Raw genomic sequence first — 19028 nt, 5'->3', positions numbered from 1 at the left:
CTTCCTTCTAGTCACGATTTTTTGGAAGATTTTTAAATCACTAATATGATTCACTTATTATTATATCTTCTAGGTTAATTTTTCATTTGCTTTTGCTAAGTTACGACTTCTTAGGAATGCTTCATCTACATTTTCAAATGAATGAGGTGGCTCATGTTTATTTTCATATTTTAAATTCTTGCTTATATGTAATTATTATCTATTTGTGCGTATTTCAGCATTTTTCTTGCCCAACATCCGAACACATTTATAATCACTTTTTCAAAGTGCCAAATTTGGGCTCTGTTTCTTTCACTACATACTTACTTTTTTATGTATTTAATTTCAGGTGTGTGTGTGTGTGTGTGTGTGTGTGTGTGTGTGTGTGTGTGTTTTAGAAGTTTATGCTAAAAGTAGGAAATAGTTAAATTACCCGCAACACAGGAATAAAAAGTTTACAAACCTGTTGTATAAAAAATACGAATGTAAGGAACCCAGCAGCCCTAGAAAAGCTGAAATTCAGTGTCATGTAAGAGTGGACACAGAACACGTGAACTTCACAGCAGGCTTGGTGTGCATTTTAGGTAATTTTTAAGGTGATTAGTTTTATAAATTAATTTCGGGGGTACATTTTTCCCATACATGATCTATTTTCTTCTCGTTCAGTTCCCTTCCCTTCAACCTTTCCCCCTCGTTATTTGCAAAATTTTGTTTTCCTTCCTGTCACTTTCATTTCTATCCGTTTTCCTCCTTTCCTTCCCTGCCCCCTTCCTTCCTCTCGTCTTTCAAATATTGTCTTCCTAATTCCCACTGTTATTCTCTATCTTGCTCCTTATTTACCCTTGAGTTTCTGCAATGAGAAACAATGTGCTCTAATTTAAACACGTGTCCGATTTATTACACTTAAAATCATGTTCCAGAGGTGTATATACCTGTGTAAAAACGTCTCCAGTTTATCCTTCTTAAGGGCAGAGTAGAGCTACATTGTAAATCAAAACCACATTTTTAAATGCGTTCTTCTCTTGATGGGCATGTGGGCTATTTCCAAGATTTAACTATTATAAATTGTGTTATAAACATGCACATTAATGTGTTCGTATATCACTGTGCTATGCTGTTTTAACTTCCAGGAAGATACCTAGAAGGGCAATAGCTGGGTCAAATGGAAACTCTAGCTCTAGTTTTTTGAGGATTAATTTCAATTTTTATATACTTTCATTATCTCTTTTTTCAAAGTTTTTATTCTATTCTTTTTTTAACCAAAATTGAATGATTAGTTCATTAATTTTCACTTTATTTTTTATATAATCATCAAAGGGCTTACATTTCCCTCCAGAAACCATTTGAGCTAACTCCTACAAGTTTTAACACAAAATTTTTATTAGTATTCATACCTATGATTTTCAATCATTCCTATGATTTATTGAAGTAAGTTATTTCAAGGTTTTAAAATCTTTAAAGAAATGTGCTTTTGCTTATCCACACTCTCTACTAACTCTGTACTTCAACATAACCCCAATATTTGATTTATACAAAAGATGTGTTGAACTTCTTTGACAATTACCTCAGAAACTGGTCAGTATTAGTGTCATGGTTTATGTCTGTGGCCCCCAGGCCTCATGTGTTTGCGGTGTGCATTTGTGATTGGTTCATTGTCTAGCGCTTGGATTGATGGTATCAGTGCTACACCCGCCTAGGGGTGGAGCCAGCATGCAATGCAGAAGACGCTGTGTATCTCTCTGCTTTGCTGTTTGTAGCTGCCGTGAACTGCTGCCCCACCATGCCACGCTGCCTTGGAGCCAACTGAGTATGGACTGAAACCTCCAAAAACTGTAAGAAATAAACCTTTCCTTTTCCAACTTTGAGCATCAGGTGTTTTGTTTCAGTGACGAGTAAAAAGTAACTAAGACAATTAGTGAATCACTCATGTGTGCTTCAAAACACTAATGCTTATTTTTCATTTGATGAGCATGGAGATTTTTTTATATTCACTAAACCAAGGTTTTAAATATTGTCCAGATCTATCTTGTGTCTTTTTGGTTTATTACTTGGATAATTGTTGAGGGACTTAAGATATCCTGCTCTGGTGATAGATTTGTTGATTTTTCTTAGTTTTATGACTTTATCTTTTATGCACTATGGTGATATCGTTAAACTACTCAAGTTTAGAATTTATATTCTTTATGGAATTGAACCATCTCATCAATAAATAATGTCCCTCCATGTAATAGTATTTTTGTCTTAAAGTTTTTTCTCTGGTTTTTGTTTTGGGTATATTGATAGAACAGTCATTATTTTAACCTATGACTTTTAGTTTATGTATGTCTCTTTTATAGCATAAATCTGGGCCTTGTTTTAAATCAGCCTAAATTTTTTATCTTTTAGTTTCAGCTGTTAACTCATGCTTTGATTTCCTTTGTACCAGTCCTGACTTTTCTTTTTCTGTCCTTTCACTGAAATTTGCTTTACCCCTAACTTGCCCTTATGCTATTTTTTTATTGATTTTGTTTATATATTCTATCCTTGGTGGCAATTATTGAAACACATATAAACATAAAAATTGCAACATTTATTTATTTATTGATGCCAGGCATTGAACTCATGATTGCGTGCTTGCAAGGCAGGCGTTTATGCCACTGAGCTAAATCCCCAGCCCTAAAAATGCAGTGTTTGTAACAGTACTCTCAAATCCACAAAAAATTTATAGAGATGGAACTCAGATCATACTTTTGGTGTATGTTCTACCACTGCCCAATATTTGAGCTCTATTTTTGTATTCCCTTAGGTTAAAAAAGATTGTCCTATATCACAGTTTGCTCACTACACAGCTACTGTTCTGTACTCCCCATTCCTGGTTGCAAACTCATATTCCTTCTTGGTTTGTTTGGCTTCTTCTAGAAATACAGTTTTGAGAATCTCTTAGTTAAAGTGTAGGGACAGTATGTCCTCTTGGTTTTGTTTATTTCCAAATGTCATTTTTCCATTATATAAGTCAGTCACCTGTATGGCAGCACTGGACTGAGTTAGGATGCCAGGACTCAAGATCCAGCCTCATGATGATTTTGTGACCCTAGGAAAACACCTCCATGTCTCCGGGTCTTTGTATTCATTCACAAGCTTAGAGCATGTGATCCCTAAGGGATCTTCTAGCTCTCACGTTCCATAAATTGGAAGACACTGACAAATGCATAGAGTTAATACGACCAGGAGCAGAAGGGAAGTTAACAAAGAACATGAAAGGAGTAAAAGAGAAAAACAGGGGAAAGAAAGACAAGACCGCATCTTCTGTGTCCCTTCTTTATTTAAAACTTTCTTGTGAGAAGTCATGAACATCCTGAGTCTCAGTGGCTTACCTACCATTAGTTTGTCAAAAGTGCACAGGTATCTTGCAATCAGTGGCTTTAAAAGTGATGACTTCCTGTAGTCCTTCCACTTGTGGTTCCCAGATGTCTCAGTCTTAGTAGTTTGAAGCATGATGCTGGGGAGATTAAAACCCTGTACCTAAGCAGGAACCAGAATGGATACTCTTCTTTCTTGAGGAAAGAGTCACATGTGCTCTGTTTCTAGTTACTTGTAGGGTTTAGTAGACTTGGTTCTGCAGATATACTACTTACAAAAGTGAAACACACTTCTTAAATAAACGTGGGTCTTAGGTTGTTAATTTTTATTCTCCCCTCTGTCTCTCTGTATTTCCATCTACAAAACAAGAGTAAAAGAGTCACAGGACTACGGATAGTGACACAGCACTACTAAAAATGATGCAGGAACAAAGTTTTGAAGATCTCTCCTGTGTCCAGTTCTTCCTTTCTTTTCCTTTTACTGACTTGCATCCGCATCTATAAGCTTAACTATAGACTCCTTGCCAGTAGCCACTATGTTTTATACATGCACTGCTCCAGGTGCCTAATGCAGGACAGATTCTCAGTGTTTGAGAAGTATATACTACAGATAGAGAAAAAATGCAAAACTGTGGGCCATCCAGTTGTTGAGAATAGAAATCTCTTCATCTCCATCTCTAAAGCACCTATTCACTTAGATTCAGATGTAAAGGAGAAAATATTATCTAGGACAGGAGACACACACACACACACACACACACAGAGAGAGAGAGAGAGAGAGAGAGAGAGAGAGAGAGAGAGAGAGAGAGAGATACAGAGACAGAGATGGAGAGACCGAGAGAGATAGAGACAGAGAGAGAATTTCAGAGCACACATAGACCTTCAGCTCATCTGTACTAACAGCAGAGGATAGAGGGCACCTCGTACCCACACTGGCTTTGAGAGACATGCTTGTTCTCAGAGAACCATATGGAAAGCAAATGATGTAAGAAATGAATCACAGAAGAGAAGGAAACAGATTATCTGACTCTAAAAGAATTCCACACATAGGCAAGTAAATGTAATAAGAAGTTTATTGGATTTCTAAATATAATAAAGTAGTTGCAATTCTTTTACAGAAAAAAGGACTATAATTTTCATATTCATTCTTATAGAACATTGGAAAAACAATTCATAGAAGAAACTGATAGAAGGTAAATAAAACCATATTTTGATAGAGTTAGATAATGCATAAATACAAAATAAAATACCCAAATCACTTGCTTATAACAGATTCTCTCCCTTTACTTTATGAGAAACCTTGTGTGCTATTTTGGACTTATCAGTGATTGTTCATGACACAATGATGAAATGCAAGTTGCTCAAAATAAAACAAAAAGCAGAAACCTATGTTTTAAGAATACTATGGCTCTGTCAGTGTCACACATGTGAAAAAATACTCATATCCTCTGTGATTTTGTGCGACTTCCCTTAAGTCAGGCAGTGTTACTCAGACTCGCAGCTGATGGTAGTGGGGCTGTGGTAGTGAGGAGCTGGCAGGAAGTGAGGACTCAGTAGACACATTCAGCACAGAGACAGCCTGGCTTCTTTCTGTCCCTTCCTGTCCTTAACATTCTACCCACATGGTAAACATCATCTCACCCTCAGAAATCTATCTCCATGGCCACGATCAAAAGCCAGGTTGCATCTTTGTGTGTGTGTGTGTGTGTGTGTGTGTGTGTGTGTGTGTGTGTGTGTGTGTGTTTTGGTGGTGGTTGTTTTGTTTCCAAACAGGAAAATCTCTGTATCCTAATTCATTCATGAGAGCGATAGAAAACCTTTGGCATACATCCTATGGTGGGCACCTAGAACTCTCACTGTCCCCACAGGAGCCACTCTGCCACAGCCTCAGTAAGCAGTGGCTGACAGTGCCCCTGGGAGCAGCATGGGTACTTTGCAATACATAAGTGGGTTTGGGGTTGCAATTTGGGTACCTCGCCATCACTCACTTAGGATATCACACAGAGAGTTTTTGAACTTTTGTCTGGCACTCTCAGCTGATTCTCTAAAAGAAGAAGAAAATGACTACTACTGAATTTGATAAGGTAAAATCAGAAGAGGAACACAATAGGAGAGAAGATGCTTACACCAAGTGTTATTATTCTTTCAAGGAAACCCTTTGTATCACAAAATGATGTTTACTAAGGCCAGTTGGTCCTGCCCTTGACGTGATTCAGCGGTGCTCTACTGTGTCCTCACTTCTGGTTCATGGGGGTCCCCTCAGTGGAATGCAGAACTGAGGTTGACTGCAATGGCATCAGATCTGTCTACCTTTATTTCCACTTGGAAAAAGTGGGCAGGCTATAGGACAACTCCGTGACTGAGAGGACATCAAGAGGTCTCTTAGAGCAAGGCTAGGTGGACAGATCTCACTTCCCTCAAACAGAAGCATATTCCAGTGACTATCGAGCCAACTGACTTAGAAGGAAAAGAAGAGACTTGGCAAGTGTAATCTGCCAGCTGGTTGAGTCAGACGACACATTGAGAACAATCTTTTTTGAAATCATGTCCTCCCTTCAACTCTTCTACAATCACGCACTGTCTATCTCATCCCATTTACCTGGACCCTCTGCTTTTGCCACCACTGGGTAAGAATCCATTATCTTAAGCTACATGGCTGCCTCATCAACAATATCCATAGTTCTGATAGAACCATGAAACAAAAGCCATAAAATAGCACATACTACTATTTTTAGGACGCAAGAGTAAAAATGCTCTAAAGATCTGGCAGGGACATTTGGCCCCCTGAGCCTCCAATATCCACAGCCAAGTCTTTTCTTTAGTTTTCTCTGATGTTACCCTGAGAGATAAAAGAAGAGAGAAACATGCTGACATTTTAAACCCACCATGCTTAGTTTGTAAAATAAACATATGACACATACCCTCATACAGGCCGGGCTCTGTTAATTCCCTAAGCACTTTTCCCCCTAACTCGATGTTCTAAACTCGTAGAGCTCCTATCTTCTTGCAGCAGAATACAGGAAACCCCAGAAATATGCTACCATCCTCAGGATAAAAATATCAAGTGTCTGTATCATCAAGGAAAGCTCAGGGCATGTGCCCACAGCCCATTTCACGGTAGCCATGCAGGAGGGTACTGGAAGTGAGTGATTCTCTTGCATTTGGCGCGGTTTCCTTATCTCTGCACCTACTTCTTCCGATGGTATGTTTTTGAAGGCTGAGCAGCATGACTCGGGGTGTCGTGTGTACATACATATGTAGGGATAACGTTTATGTTTCTCAGAATAGGCACTTTTCGAAGGCAGTGAGTCTAAAAGTAAAGTTAATAGAGCCTATATTTAGTGCTCATCTTCTCACTTTGCTGATGTGTATGCTGCACAGAAGATCACAGATTTGAGTCAGTCTTTCAAAGAGGCCAGAGTTGGCAAATGGCTATATTCAGAACTGGGGAAGTCTTGCCAACTCAACCGAAGCTGTTAAAAAGGCAGACTTGGAGAAGGTGCAATCGTTTTTCTCAAAGGTGACGGCACAGAAGGAGAAAAGCCTGCGACAAAGCCATGAAATAAAAGCTGGTGTGTACGGCTTGGGGAAAATTACTATCCTCCAGTTCTGCATCTTTGTGTTACATCTACTTCTTGGCACAGATCTGCTATTTAGAAAGTTCTTTCCCTTTCCATTTTTTGTACATCTTATAATTGCACATATTCCCATACTTAGCAGTAGAGAAAGAAGCCCCCAATTATTAGAGTAACGATAAAGGTGTAGGTTAAAGGACAAAACAGAGCATTAAAAAATGACGTTCTTCACTGTATAGAGAACATGCAAAAAAGCTCGATGATATGTTCAGTTGTCAAGGTTTTGCACCTTAATTTAAATTTTCACTTAAGGCAGATTATACTATATGATAATCTTATTCATGCTAAAGAATCAGACAATCATGTGTCACCTTTAATTCTATTTGCTCTTTGATATATTTCCTGAAAAAGAATGAAGACATAATGCAGGTTCTTAGATGGGAAATATTCTATTTCTGCTTAATGAGGAAATAAGTCTTGGAAAATTTGCTCATCAGCTTTTCCATGGGAATAAATGGTTAGTAAAAGGAAGAAAGACATTTAAAAACGATTGTGCTGCTGTGCCATCATAAAACATTGATGGCACGATTTGGCTTCTAGGGTCCTACATCTTTTTCATCAAGGATACACCTCCATTCAGACTTTTTGCTTTAGCTAGAGGGATGGCCAGGTCTGTGCTAGCATCAATTTGCTAGCTATCCAGGGAGGTCTAAGGGACTGTGAGTCTTTGGCAGTGTAACCCTGATATATTAATGCATTTGACATTCATCTAGAAAGGAAGCAGCAACTACACAGGGTTAGTAGAAGGCACACACTGCCCAAATGTCAACTCCTCTCTTATAATTTCACATTTAAAATCTGAGGCCATTCCCATTGTTGGTGTTTAGATTGTGAAAATCCCCTTTCCTCTCAAAGTCTGTATTTGCAGAACTAAATATGTTGGACAGACACATCATAATTTGACTAAGCTATTCTCCTACTTCTGGTTTTTAATTACTAAGTGAGGATCCCTGTCACCCAAAGAGGAAGAGAGATGAGAAGGTTTCCCTTTATGTGCAGTCTCCCCCAAGAAAGGAAGAGGAAGAGGAAAAGGAGAAAGAGGAAGACGAGAAGGAGGAGAAAGAGGAGGAGGAGAAGGAGGAGCAGGAGGAGGAATATAGAAACATACCTGAGGAAAACTAGTTCTTCCAATTTTGCATTTTCTAAACTAGTTTAGAAATGAATTAAAAGAAAAAGCCTGGGGAAGGTGGTGCATATCTGCAATCCCAGAACTTGGGAGGCTGAGGCAGGAGGATAACTGCAAGTTTGAGGCTGGCTTGGGCTACAAAGTGAGTTTAAGGCCAGCCAGAACTGCATAGCAAGACCCTGTCTCAAAGAGGAAAAAAAAACATAAAAAGAAATGAAGTTAAATAATTTGGTGAGGAAAGATATTCAGACTTAATATTTACTCTGTCATGATGGAGGAAATGGATTTAAACATTTGTTCCTATGCTTTGGAACAAAGTAAAGCAGGTACTATACAAAACAGCAACACAATGTGTCCAAAGCAATGGTCTAATAGGTCTTTGCCTTTTTCCTGACAGACAGAAATACATAGTGGGAATCAAGTGAGAGAAATAGATAACTTAGTTCCCATCCTACCTCAAATTGCTTCGGCATAACTTAAAAGATAAATGGAACCATACAAAATTTAAATATTTTTTCTTTTCTTTTTTGGCAACTACAAAAATGGGTCAGATCTAGAATTATTAATTTCCTGGCCTAAAATACCTAAGTGTTTTAAAATAAGATTTCTGTTTTAGAGGATCAGCCTTCTTGGAAAATTGTGTATATGTGTGTTTGAAAGACATCACAGTTGAATTTTCTATAAATCTGGGGTACTATTAAGAAAGGATGCAGGAAAATATTTTTTTTTCTTTACATTATGTAAATCTAAATTGCAGCTTGTGGCTGGATATTTGAAAAAAAGTATTTTTTTAAGACCTGCTTTTTCATGGTCATCTCTTCCTGTCATTTTATTTCCTCCAACGTGACATCAGTGTTCTACCTATGAGAGTCTTTATTCGGGTGTACTCAGCTAGATAATTCTGAAAAGCACTCCGAATGCTGCTTCTACTAATCCATGCCTAGGGTGAGGGATCCCATCTATGTTTTGAAAATTGCTTCCTGTTCCTTCAGCTGTAACATTCACCAGCCTCAGAAGAACATGAGAGCCCTGCAAGCTTTGAATGCCTCGCTGGGGTCTCTCATTTCTCAGTTAAGAAGACTGGGAAAGGGTGAGAGTCCATTCGTTATTGAAAGTGACATTAATCCCAGGGGAGAAAAGGAGATAAATGACGATAGAGGACAGATGGATGACAGACTAGGCAGAGGGGAAAAAGCTTAGAAAACTTACTAGGTAGCATCATTTCAAAGGCTTCTCTAATTTAATGCAGGAGATTTAATGTGGAGAAAGGATATTTATTCAATCTGTTCACAGATTTTGACTCATGGGAAGTAACCAGGAGAGAGAAAACAAGTCAGTGAAAAGCAAAAGCACATCCTCTAATGCAGTTTCCTGAGGGATGATACTTGCTGAACTACTGACCGTGTACATGGAGACCTCCAAGTAGGTCTTCTGGAAGCAACATCGTACCAGAGTATTTGCGAGAAGGATATATTTAATAATCACAAAATTGCAACAGCCAGGGAAGCCCAGTCTATAAAATTGCAGAGGCCAAATCTCAGAAATACCATCAGTCTCATTAGCATTTGTCCATACACTTTGAGGTCACAAGTTGGCTGGATCAGAACTACCTACTGCAGCAACATGGATGGGCTCTTGGTAAATGGGGACAGAGACAGAGGGACTAATATGTATTGTGTCCTTGAGCATCATGTGCCTTGGAGGGGGACTCTTCCTGTCCATGGCAGGGAGGCTTGTCTTAAGGATGAAGTCACCTCTGCACAGCACTGAATTCTAAATGATACGGTCTCAGCTGACATTCTGAACCTGATGGATTCCGAGAGGTTTTCTGGTTAATGTAATGTAAACCAACTCTCTCTGGGGAAATTGCTGCTGTGTGCTTCTGCACCAGTTGTTTGTCCCAGCAGTGGCCTTTCCCCACCAACTCCATCATAGTGCTGATCACACAGAATACCTAGTGGTTTCCCACAAGATGACATAGAAGATGTGTGTGGGCTCTACGTGATCGTAAACACCACAGTGCACATATGCATCGGATTGGCCACTGATAACCAGATGGCTTCTACTAGTTTCCCTGGAGGACTTCTAGAAGGACCTTCAGGAGTCTGTGAGGAGTACGCATTGTCCTCTGAGAGGGCTCGGCCCTTGCAACTCCTAGGCACATCCCCAAATCTGCCACTTACCAGCTATATTGCTTTTGGCAAGTCACTTAGCAATTCTGAACTTCAGCTTTCTCTTCTAGGATCCGGCTATTAATAACTTTCCTCCCAGGACTGTTTTTCGTGTGAAAGCAGTTTGTAAGCTCTCTTAGGAATTTTTATATTACATCTCAGAAAGCCACCTCCAGGTGCTGCTTAGGAAACTGATGGCAGATTCTGCCCATAGGGCTCTCTAATTTCAAAGCTAGGGCACGAGAGACTGTCTTTGTCTTCCCAAACACTAAGGAATACTAATTAATCCAAAAAACAATCCAAGTTAGTGATGGAAGAGTTATACATTTTCACATAAAGCAGAGCTCCTTCCTTCCTTCCAGAATGATGTCCTATTGTACAAAAGAAATTACCAGAAATAATGAGTTTTTAACAGTTCCACTATATTTTGCCTTTGAATCTCGCTAGAGCTAAAGATTTTACAATGACATTTCTCAGCACTTTAAAAGTCACCAACAACAGGTCATATTAATGAAATATTTTGTTCGTGGGTTGGTTACTGGGGAACGGCATGATGCTATCTGACAGCTATTAGAGCTTAGTCTTTGGACTAAGAATGACCAATAGTAAAACTCATCAGTTCTAATATCTGATCCTTAGAGAAAGATTCGGTTTTTAGGGCTGTTTAAAGATTTTATAATTTTTGGCTCAAAACTATCAAACATTTTTAAATTTTTAAAAAAGTTATGCATTTCTTAAAAACAAGATAAATCTAATGGTAGGAAAGTGGAGGAGGAAGCAGACAGGATTTCATTACGTATTATAGGTCAATTTTTGTTACCAAGAAGACCATGTGCTCTGCAGGTTGGTTCTGATTTAAAGCAAGGACAGCTTGGAACAGAGAGTGATGGAGGAAGTGAAAGACCCTAAGGGGTGGTAGCCTCTTGGGACAGGTGCTCCTCAAGCATTCTGGATTACCGCTTAGCCTTGCAACTGTGATGGAATTTTAACAGCAGCAGAGCAGATGAGTGGACAGAGTCCTTTCTAATTGTGTGCCTAAAAGCACATAAGAGAATAGAGGTGCCCTGCTTGTTTTTCTGCAGAAGTTCAAAAAACAAGTATATTTTCTGCAAGAGTGGAGGATGGAGCCATCAATCCGCAATAATTCTTTTTTGTCACAGTAACGTTCACGGAGGGCTGTTTCCTTTTAATTCTGGTTGTGTTGGATTATTTTTGGCCAACTCATATTCCCTCTCAATTAAGAGATGAAAGAAGTATGCAATAACTTCTACATCTCTCCTCTGCCTCTTTTCCATCCCACTGATTCTGAAAACATGGAAGACCTTCTCCCTGTTGAGAATATTCCAGAATCTGAGACATACTGGCTAAGACGGAATGTCTTCTTTGATGATAGCTTACATGCTCCAATTGGACTTTAAGTATTTTTCCTTCAACTTCCAAATCAGGTCATCAGTCAACTCAAGATTTCTCATAAGGTCTCAGACCTCCCATGAAGCTTTACATGCCACTGGGAAGAATTATTTTTTCTTATGCCATATTCTGTTCCATGGTATAAATACAGATTGAATGAACCTGATTGATCTTACTGTAGTTGGCTTGAATCAAAGTTCCTTAGGATCTGATTCTCTTACCGTAATTTGTCAATGATTAAAATAAAGAGATAAGAGATAAAGAAGTTGGGAGGACAAAAATGAAGAGAAATTACAGACTCCTACAGATCATACAAAATTGATTGTGGAGGGTAGTTGATCACTTGGGCTAATGTGTGACAGTTCGGGTACAAATATTTGAGAATAGAATGAATGGAAGTGAATCTGAGTCAAACAACCTGTAGATATTTATGTGAATTTTGTAAAAGTGTTAAGAACTCTCTCTCCAAATTCAGTGTAGGAAAATGGATAAACTATGTCTTATTTTTGAGAACCCAGGGACAAAGGGAAAGAGCTATAACTTTATGAACTGACCAATAATTGAGACTATCACAGAGGCATATGCATCAGCTTACTTTCTCTTTTCAGAATGACTGATTTTTATATCATCCCTAGTAATACAGAATATAAAATAACAGGGCTGTTTTTACACACATGGGAAATCTAGTCTTATCTTCTTTCTATTTCTCTGGGTCTGAGTCCATGGCACAATTTTTCTTTGGGTGATTCTATCAATTTCCTTTGGATGATTTCAATTCCATTTATTTTCAACTCTTAGAAAGTGTTTTCACCTATTTGACCTATAGGGATTGCTAAGTTTCATCGAGTACACTGAAACAAAATTAAATGCATTTTTGGATCTAACTGCTGAAACGAGAAGCAGAAGAGTAAATGGAAGTTGATGTTATGTTGATAAATTAGGGAAAGTTGAAAGAGTCGGTGGTATTGAGCTTAAAAAGGCAAAGATTTTGATTTTATGTTGGTTTTGTGTAGTTCCAGAGTCAAAATGGACTGTTGTGAGCAGTGTTACATACTGGCCAGGTTTAAGATCTACAATAATTGGTCAGGAAAATACAGAGAAGATTAAGATGTTTACAAGCCCTGAGATTATATTTATCTAGGAACAGCATTGATGTTTGGGGTAAGCAAGACCAGTTACCAAACTGCATGTGAAAGAGCCAAGATAACATGACAACACTTGTTCTATTCCTAGTAGAACATTCTACTTCTAAAATTGAGAACTGAATTTGGAATCTCAGTTCATTGTTAACTGACTGAGTACTTCTGCCTTGGAATATTAGGTGAATGACCATGAGTTACATAAAAAGATTTTCTGTTGTCCCTAAGTGAATATCTTGGAAAATTTAACCAAGACACGTAGTAAGGAAGATTTGGTGTAAGAATCTTAAAGTATTATAAAGGAATTAGCTGCAGATTTTCTCTTCTTTGGTGTACATAACAACCTGTAGAATAATTTTTGTTTTTAAAGAAGGCTAGTAGTAGAGCTATTTTTTAGTGCATTAGAGACTGCTATGAGTTAAACAAAAATCAGAAATAAAGAGGAAAACTTTCAGTAACTTTAAAAATGATTTCAATCTGTTAATAAAAAATACATTTTTTGTATAGCTCTACATAAAAGGAGTCACATCCAAGTTGGCCAACTAAAACAGAACCTGTGAACTTTTTAACAGGGAACAGGCAAGTATAATAGAAAATGGAATTAATAAATTATTTTGTTTTTAAGTGAAAATATGTCTGTAATTCTATGCTCCAAGAAAAATTCTGGTACTGGTCCATCCTCCAAAAAATACTGTAAGTCAATCAGCAGAATTTCATGTTATTTCCATGAGCTAAGTGCTGATATGTGCTAAATGCTGGAAAGATAATAATTCTTTGCTATAAGTAAAATTATCAAGTTTCAATAGAATAAAATTATATGCTACTATTAAAACAATCATTCTGGTTTTGTAACATTTTGGATTTAAAACAAAATCTTAACCTACTCTTAGATTACATATAGCTAGGAAAACTGGATCAGTCATAATTGAACTTTCTAGGAATCTATTACCTGAGTCTCTGATAAAAATTCTCTAAAATAGAAAGGTGGAAAGACACTATTACTTCAGCTCACTCTATGAATAAACACAACCTGAGAAGTTTGCCCATATAGAGGCAGATTTTCTGGATGCCACAAATATTTTCCAATAGTCTTTCTCCCTTTATCTAACCTGAATTCCAGAAGATTATAATGCATTGGCTTAACTTATGAACAGTCCAAGTATGGCAGCATTAGTAGATAGGATGGAAAGAAGAATTGAGAAGTACAAGAAAGAAGGTGAAACTGAAAGGTGACACAAAGAACAAAGGGGAAAGGGAGTGAGAAAGAAGAGGGAGACACAGAATCCTCACCAAAGTATAATAGCTTTAGTCAATCATTTCCCAAAGATTGTAAATAAAGCACACTACCCAAAGAAGAGTCTTATGAGAAACAATTCATTCTGGTTATCTGTCAAGGAAATAAGTTGGCCCAAACTGTGCATGTTTTCACATGCTAATGACTTGATCCAAATACGGATTCCCAACTTTTTCTATTCCACACTGGATTAAGGCAACAAAGCTAAGGCAACTTTTAAAAAATAGATATGCTCAATGGGTGTTAAAGGCTGAGGTTCAAATATCTGTCTTCATTGACTAAAACCAGAATAAAGATCAAATGATAAAACACTAGTGGCACCCAATATATTACTTTCTGTCATAAGAATGTTTTCACAATTTTAGGGAACCACGAGATCCCCATCCCCCAAAAAAAGAAAAGGAAAGAACTACTACTAAAGTACGTTAGGATAAGAAATTTAGACTGTGCTGGCTTTTTTGCTTGTTTTCTGAGTTTTGGATGGGGAAATCTTTGAGATTTGGGGCTTATGATTTCCATTTTTGAGACTTCAGCAGAATATCCATTCTAAGGCACAATTATGGGTTGCTTTCTGGCTGTCTCTCATGGAGGCACAGCAAAAGAGCCATCCCAGGATGGACTTGAGGCACATTTTGCAGAGGTATATCTTTTTCAGTTTGCTGGTTTCCTACAGATGGCTAAAGCAGGGGGATAGAACACGCTGTCATATTTCATTCATAACACACATGTACTGTAGCTCGAGGCAACAGATGGACAATCACTTGTTTAAACTACAAATGTGAAATACTAAGGTAGAATAGCAATATTTCTAGAAATGTATATGAAAAAAAATGCCTTTCCAAGCCAAGAGGAATGGTGAGAGGCTGTGAGGTTACAACAGTGTTTCCCTGATTTCCCTAGCAGCTGCCATCATTTCCCCAACAGCCTTCAAAAGTTGATAACGGAAGGATCAGGGGGCAGCCGACACAGATTTGACAAGAGAAGCCCAAACCGTATCAAATAGAAGTAACACTGTTCTTCCTGGCCAGTTCACATTAATAGGATTTTTGCTAGGTAGGAAAACAGTTGAAAGTTGTATTTTCAGAGCCCCTTGAAAAACTATTCTCTTTCTTCCTTGAGACTCTGGATATTCAAAAGTTGTTTATACAGCCAAGTGTTGATGACAAGAAAAAAAATCCTACATCCCAAGAACTGTAGAAAGGTCAGCTTCTAATGGTCTCGATACCTTATATTGAGACATGTGACATATATTTGTGTCTCAAAGATAATTTTGTTTGCCAATCAGACTCTGCACTGACTTAATACGATCTGGGATCCAAGTAATTAAGCAATCTTATTTTGGGCGAGGGGTGTAGCTCGGTGGTAGAGCACTTGCCTTGTATGCATGAAGCTCTGGATTTGATCACCAGCACTGAAAAAAAAAATCTTATTTTGAAATAATCTGTACAGCTTATGATGTAGTGGGTTTTTTCCTTTTCTATGTCTTTTCTGTGTCTGTCATACAGAAATACCAAATAGTTGTGCTTTTTATAGATATTTAAAAATAGGTATATTTTTACAAAATTTTTGTTATAGACTCTGATCTTTCTCTGTTATTTGTGTATTTAAATGATAGCAATAAAGACAATATATAAAAAATGTAATATAAAATCATTAGGGTAATATGATCTTTGTATCTCTGTTATAGGCAAAATTTCATGTAGCTAAAATACTTAACAGTGACTTGGCATTGTTTAAGTGAAATGATTAGTAGAAAAAGACAGTAATAGAAAGCAAAATAAATCATATGTTTAAGAAATCCTAGAATGAAATATGGTAGGATCCTTTCCTTAGTAGACTTTGTGAAAGAAAAACAATCTAAATCTAAATATTTCTGTATATTATGTGTGCACATTCATTATTACAAAAGTGTAAGTCTATTAAAAGATTTACATTAAAATCTTTGGTAAAGATGCTCTGAGGTTATGTGATAAGAATGCGCTATAAAAATTGTAAGGAAGTAGAATTCTGTGGCAATGCCACAGTGATGGCCCTGTGGCAGCATTTTTTTTAAAAAAACTTTTGCATTTGGCATGTAAACATTCAGTTACATAAGAATTTAAATACAACAAATAGGAGATTATTGCTTTTTTATGGTATCAGTATTTCATAAATTCTCCTTTCAACAAAACACATATGACACATATGACTACTAGACAAAAAACCTAACCCTCAATAAATTGGACTCTTTACTTTTGGTCTCCATACAAGTCCCCCAAAGTATTTAATAGTAAACACGTTAATGAATTGATTCAAGCAGAATAGACTGCCACCCCAATTTTCTAGGAGTCAGTGCTTTTTGAGGTCATTAGCACAGTCTGGCTTTTACTTTAGAGAACAGGAATTCAGAAACACAGCTACCATTGTATCCTAAAACTCACACACTGCCCCTAAGTAAATCTCGTTATATTTCACACTATAAGAAATATAAGGTCAAAGATCAGAGAAGCCAGTGAGAACAGGACAATGGTCTAAGGAAACTCATAAAATTTATATCCTCGGAGATTCTAAGACAAAACTACATGACGAAAGCTCCGAAGATTTAGAATAACTGACATGAGCTGTAGTGATCGCAAGTTTAAAAATTTCTCATTTTAAAAGTCACTTTTATGATGCTTCCTATCCAAGTGAAATAAATTTAACTGAAATTCCTGAGGCCTGGGTCACCATTTAAAGCATGCACTGATAATTTTTCATTCGGTTCTGGATGTTAACATTTTAAATTAAAAAAAAAAAAAAACTTTCACACATGAAAACTAGTTCTTCATAGTTGTGAAAAGACATTTGTGGAATAAAGGATGGGTGAACAAGGAAATGTGACTATATTTCTTATATTTGATGTTTTTAACTGGGTGTTTATGTATATAGAGATTCATTATATTATTATTATTATTTATATTTCCCTGTATATTTAAAATATTTCATAATTTAAAAGTATATACTTAGTGAAGATTTGAAGAAAGTTTTAAAAAATCTTATGCCAAAATATCTAATTAGTTTACAAAATGGCAAATTGCCATTGCTAAGTTAGGTGTCTTTCCTCAAATGAAACATGCTAGAACTTAATAAATATGCTTCTACAGTTGGTAAGTGAGTGTTTTCCCTGGCTAATAAGAGTCTGAATAAAGATTCTAGGCAGAAATTCTGCATATTTTTAGCTCAGAAACACAACTTTTTTTTCAGTGATTGTCTTAGCAAGTGTGTTGTAAATGTCACACTGATGATATGAAAATGTTTCCCGCAATATGTAATTCAAGTTGCAGAAGGATTATGAGAAGAATCAAACTGTGGTTTCACACTTTTTTCTAGCTTTTCTCTCTTTCTAAGTAAATGAAATGAAGCAACACAATTTCATTTTCTGTCTCTTGACTTACAGTTGTTAGGTAAAATCAGAATGGGGACTGGAAAGATTAAGAAACAAAAGAAAAGAAATCTGAACTATTTTTAATCAGTATCTTTCTTTAAAGGGAAAAGTCAATGTGAGTAGTTGTGTTTGTGTGTTAGGGAAAAGCATCACAATATTTCTAAGGTGAAAAGTAGCACAGTATTGAAAATGTTACATATGCAAGTTTGTCTGTATTATGTGTAGGTAGTGTGGAAAAGGAAAATCCTAGGGTAGTATTTTAGAATAATAATAATAATCTTTTCACACACACTCCCAAAATGCACACTGAGTGTATCCTACTTGTAATTTCTAAAAAAAAAAAAAATAAGGCTGGTGTCTTTTACATTAACTATTAGCTGGTAGCTGTTATCAAATGACCCTTGACCACTGATCAGTGGTCAACCAGCTGGTTGATTGCACACCAAATTTTGGCTAGTTTTAATTTACATATTCCACAACTTGAATTTTTTAGAGCCTAACACTTTGCTTTCTCCAAAAACCTAAGAGTGGTAGAGAGCAACAGAGAAACACACTTTTCCATAAGCAGCAAAAGAAAGGTTAACATTTATAGCTGCAGGCAGCATGAAAGGAGTGAATGGGGACTTCAACCAGCACCTGGGAGTTGGCAGACTCACCCAGGAAAAATCATATGACAGCAAATACCACACTAAAAAAAGCTATTCAACCAGATGAAAAGTGAGACAAACATGGGGATTAAAAGTTACAGGAATGCAGAAGTGAATGGGATGGAGTGTAATCTGTGCAAAGATGTGGAAGTCCTTGGAACAAAGGCCCACCAGTGCCCTGCGTGATTAAACATGAAACATGTATTTGGTAAGAACTTGGGAAAAAAACGTCTCATGAGCTACTGTGATTCTAAAGGAAGGTGAACAGCAGATGAAGAACAGAGACCATCCCATAACTTGACTGCCTTGGCTCTATTTTCTTATTCGTTTTCTTAGCAATTTCTTGTGTTTCATTCTTCTTACTGCCATATGCACTAAGCAGCTAATCAAGCTACTACATCTAAAGGTCAGTGCTCGCCTTGGCGGTCAGCACCCGGATGCGGGCAGAGTTGCAGGTCTTGCAGAGGATGTGTCCATCCAACGGGTAGCAGCCTTGATTATCTCCTTCTGACAGGAGACCACCGCAGTCCTGAAAAATGAAGACAGAGGGAAACGATGTAAATAGAACTATAAACACTCAAAATCCAAATTTCTCACCTTTTCACTCATAACCTCTGCACTGTGGTTACTCACTACCTTTCTACCTTTGTCTAATGCCTCCCCTCCCCTAATACGAAACATAGGGCATCGTGAATCATACAGAATGAGGGATTGGGCACATATTTAAAAATAGACCAAAATGGTCCTCCTGTGGTCACTGAAAATGAAAGACACATAAAGAGATGAGCCAGTAGATTTCGGTTCCCAGATAGTGATTTGCTTCTCAAAAACAAAGACAACAGAAAATAAAAATAGAATCCTAATTCATCTTTATTCTTTATTGTCA

General features: G+C 37.2%; 1 protein-coding gene across 13 annotated transcripts in view; it reads right to left on the bottom strand.

The window, feature by feature from the left end:
• Positions 1-4372: 4372 nt before the first annotated feature.
• Lpp (LIM domain containing preferred translocation partner in lipoma) overlaps positions 4373-19028 on the bottom strand; it is a 606732-nt gene continuing 592076 nt past the window's right edge. For all 13 annotated transcript variants that reach the window (XM_013160167.3, XM_063261224.1, XM_013160168.3 and 10 more), the window contains one exon: positions 4373-18671. In XM_013160167.3, the coding sequence (XP_013015621.1) occupies positions 18543-18671 (129 nt within the window). In that variant the 3' untranslated portion in view covers positions 4373-18542. The remainder of the gene's footprint in view (positions 18672-19028) is intronic.

The sequence above is a fragment of the Cavia porcellus genome, unplaced genomic scaffold (genome assembly GCF_034190915.1).
Source record: "Cavia porcellus strain 051 isolate PalLab524CR breed Dunkin Hartley unplaced genomic scaffold, mCavPor4.1 scaffold_14, whole genome shotgun sequence".
Lineage (NCBI taxonomy): Eukaryota > Metazoa > Chordata > Mammalia > Rodentia > Caviidae > Cavia > Cavia porcellus.
The sequence above is the reverse complement of the archived record's forward strand: the minus strand, read 5'-3'. Positions and strand labels throughout refer to the sequence as shown.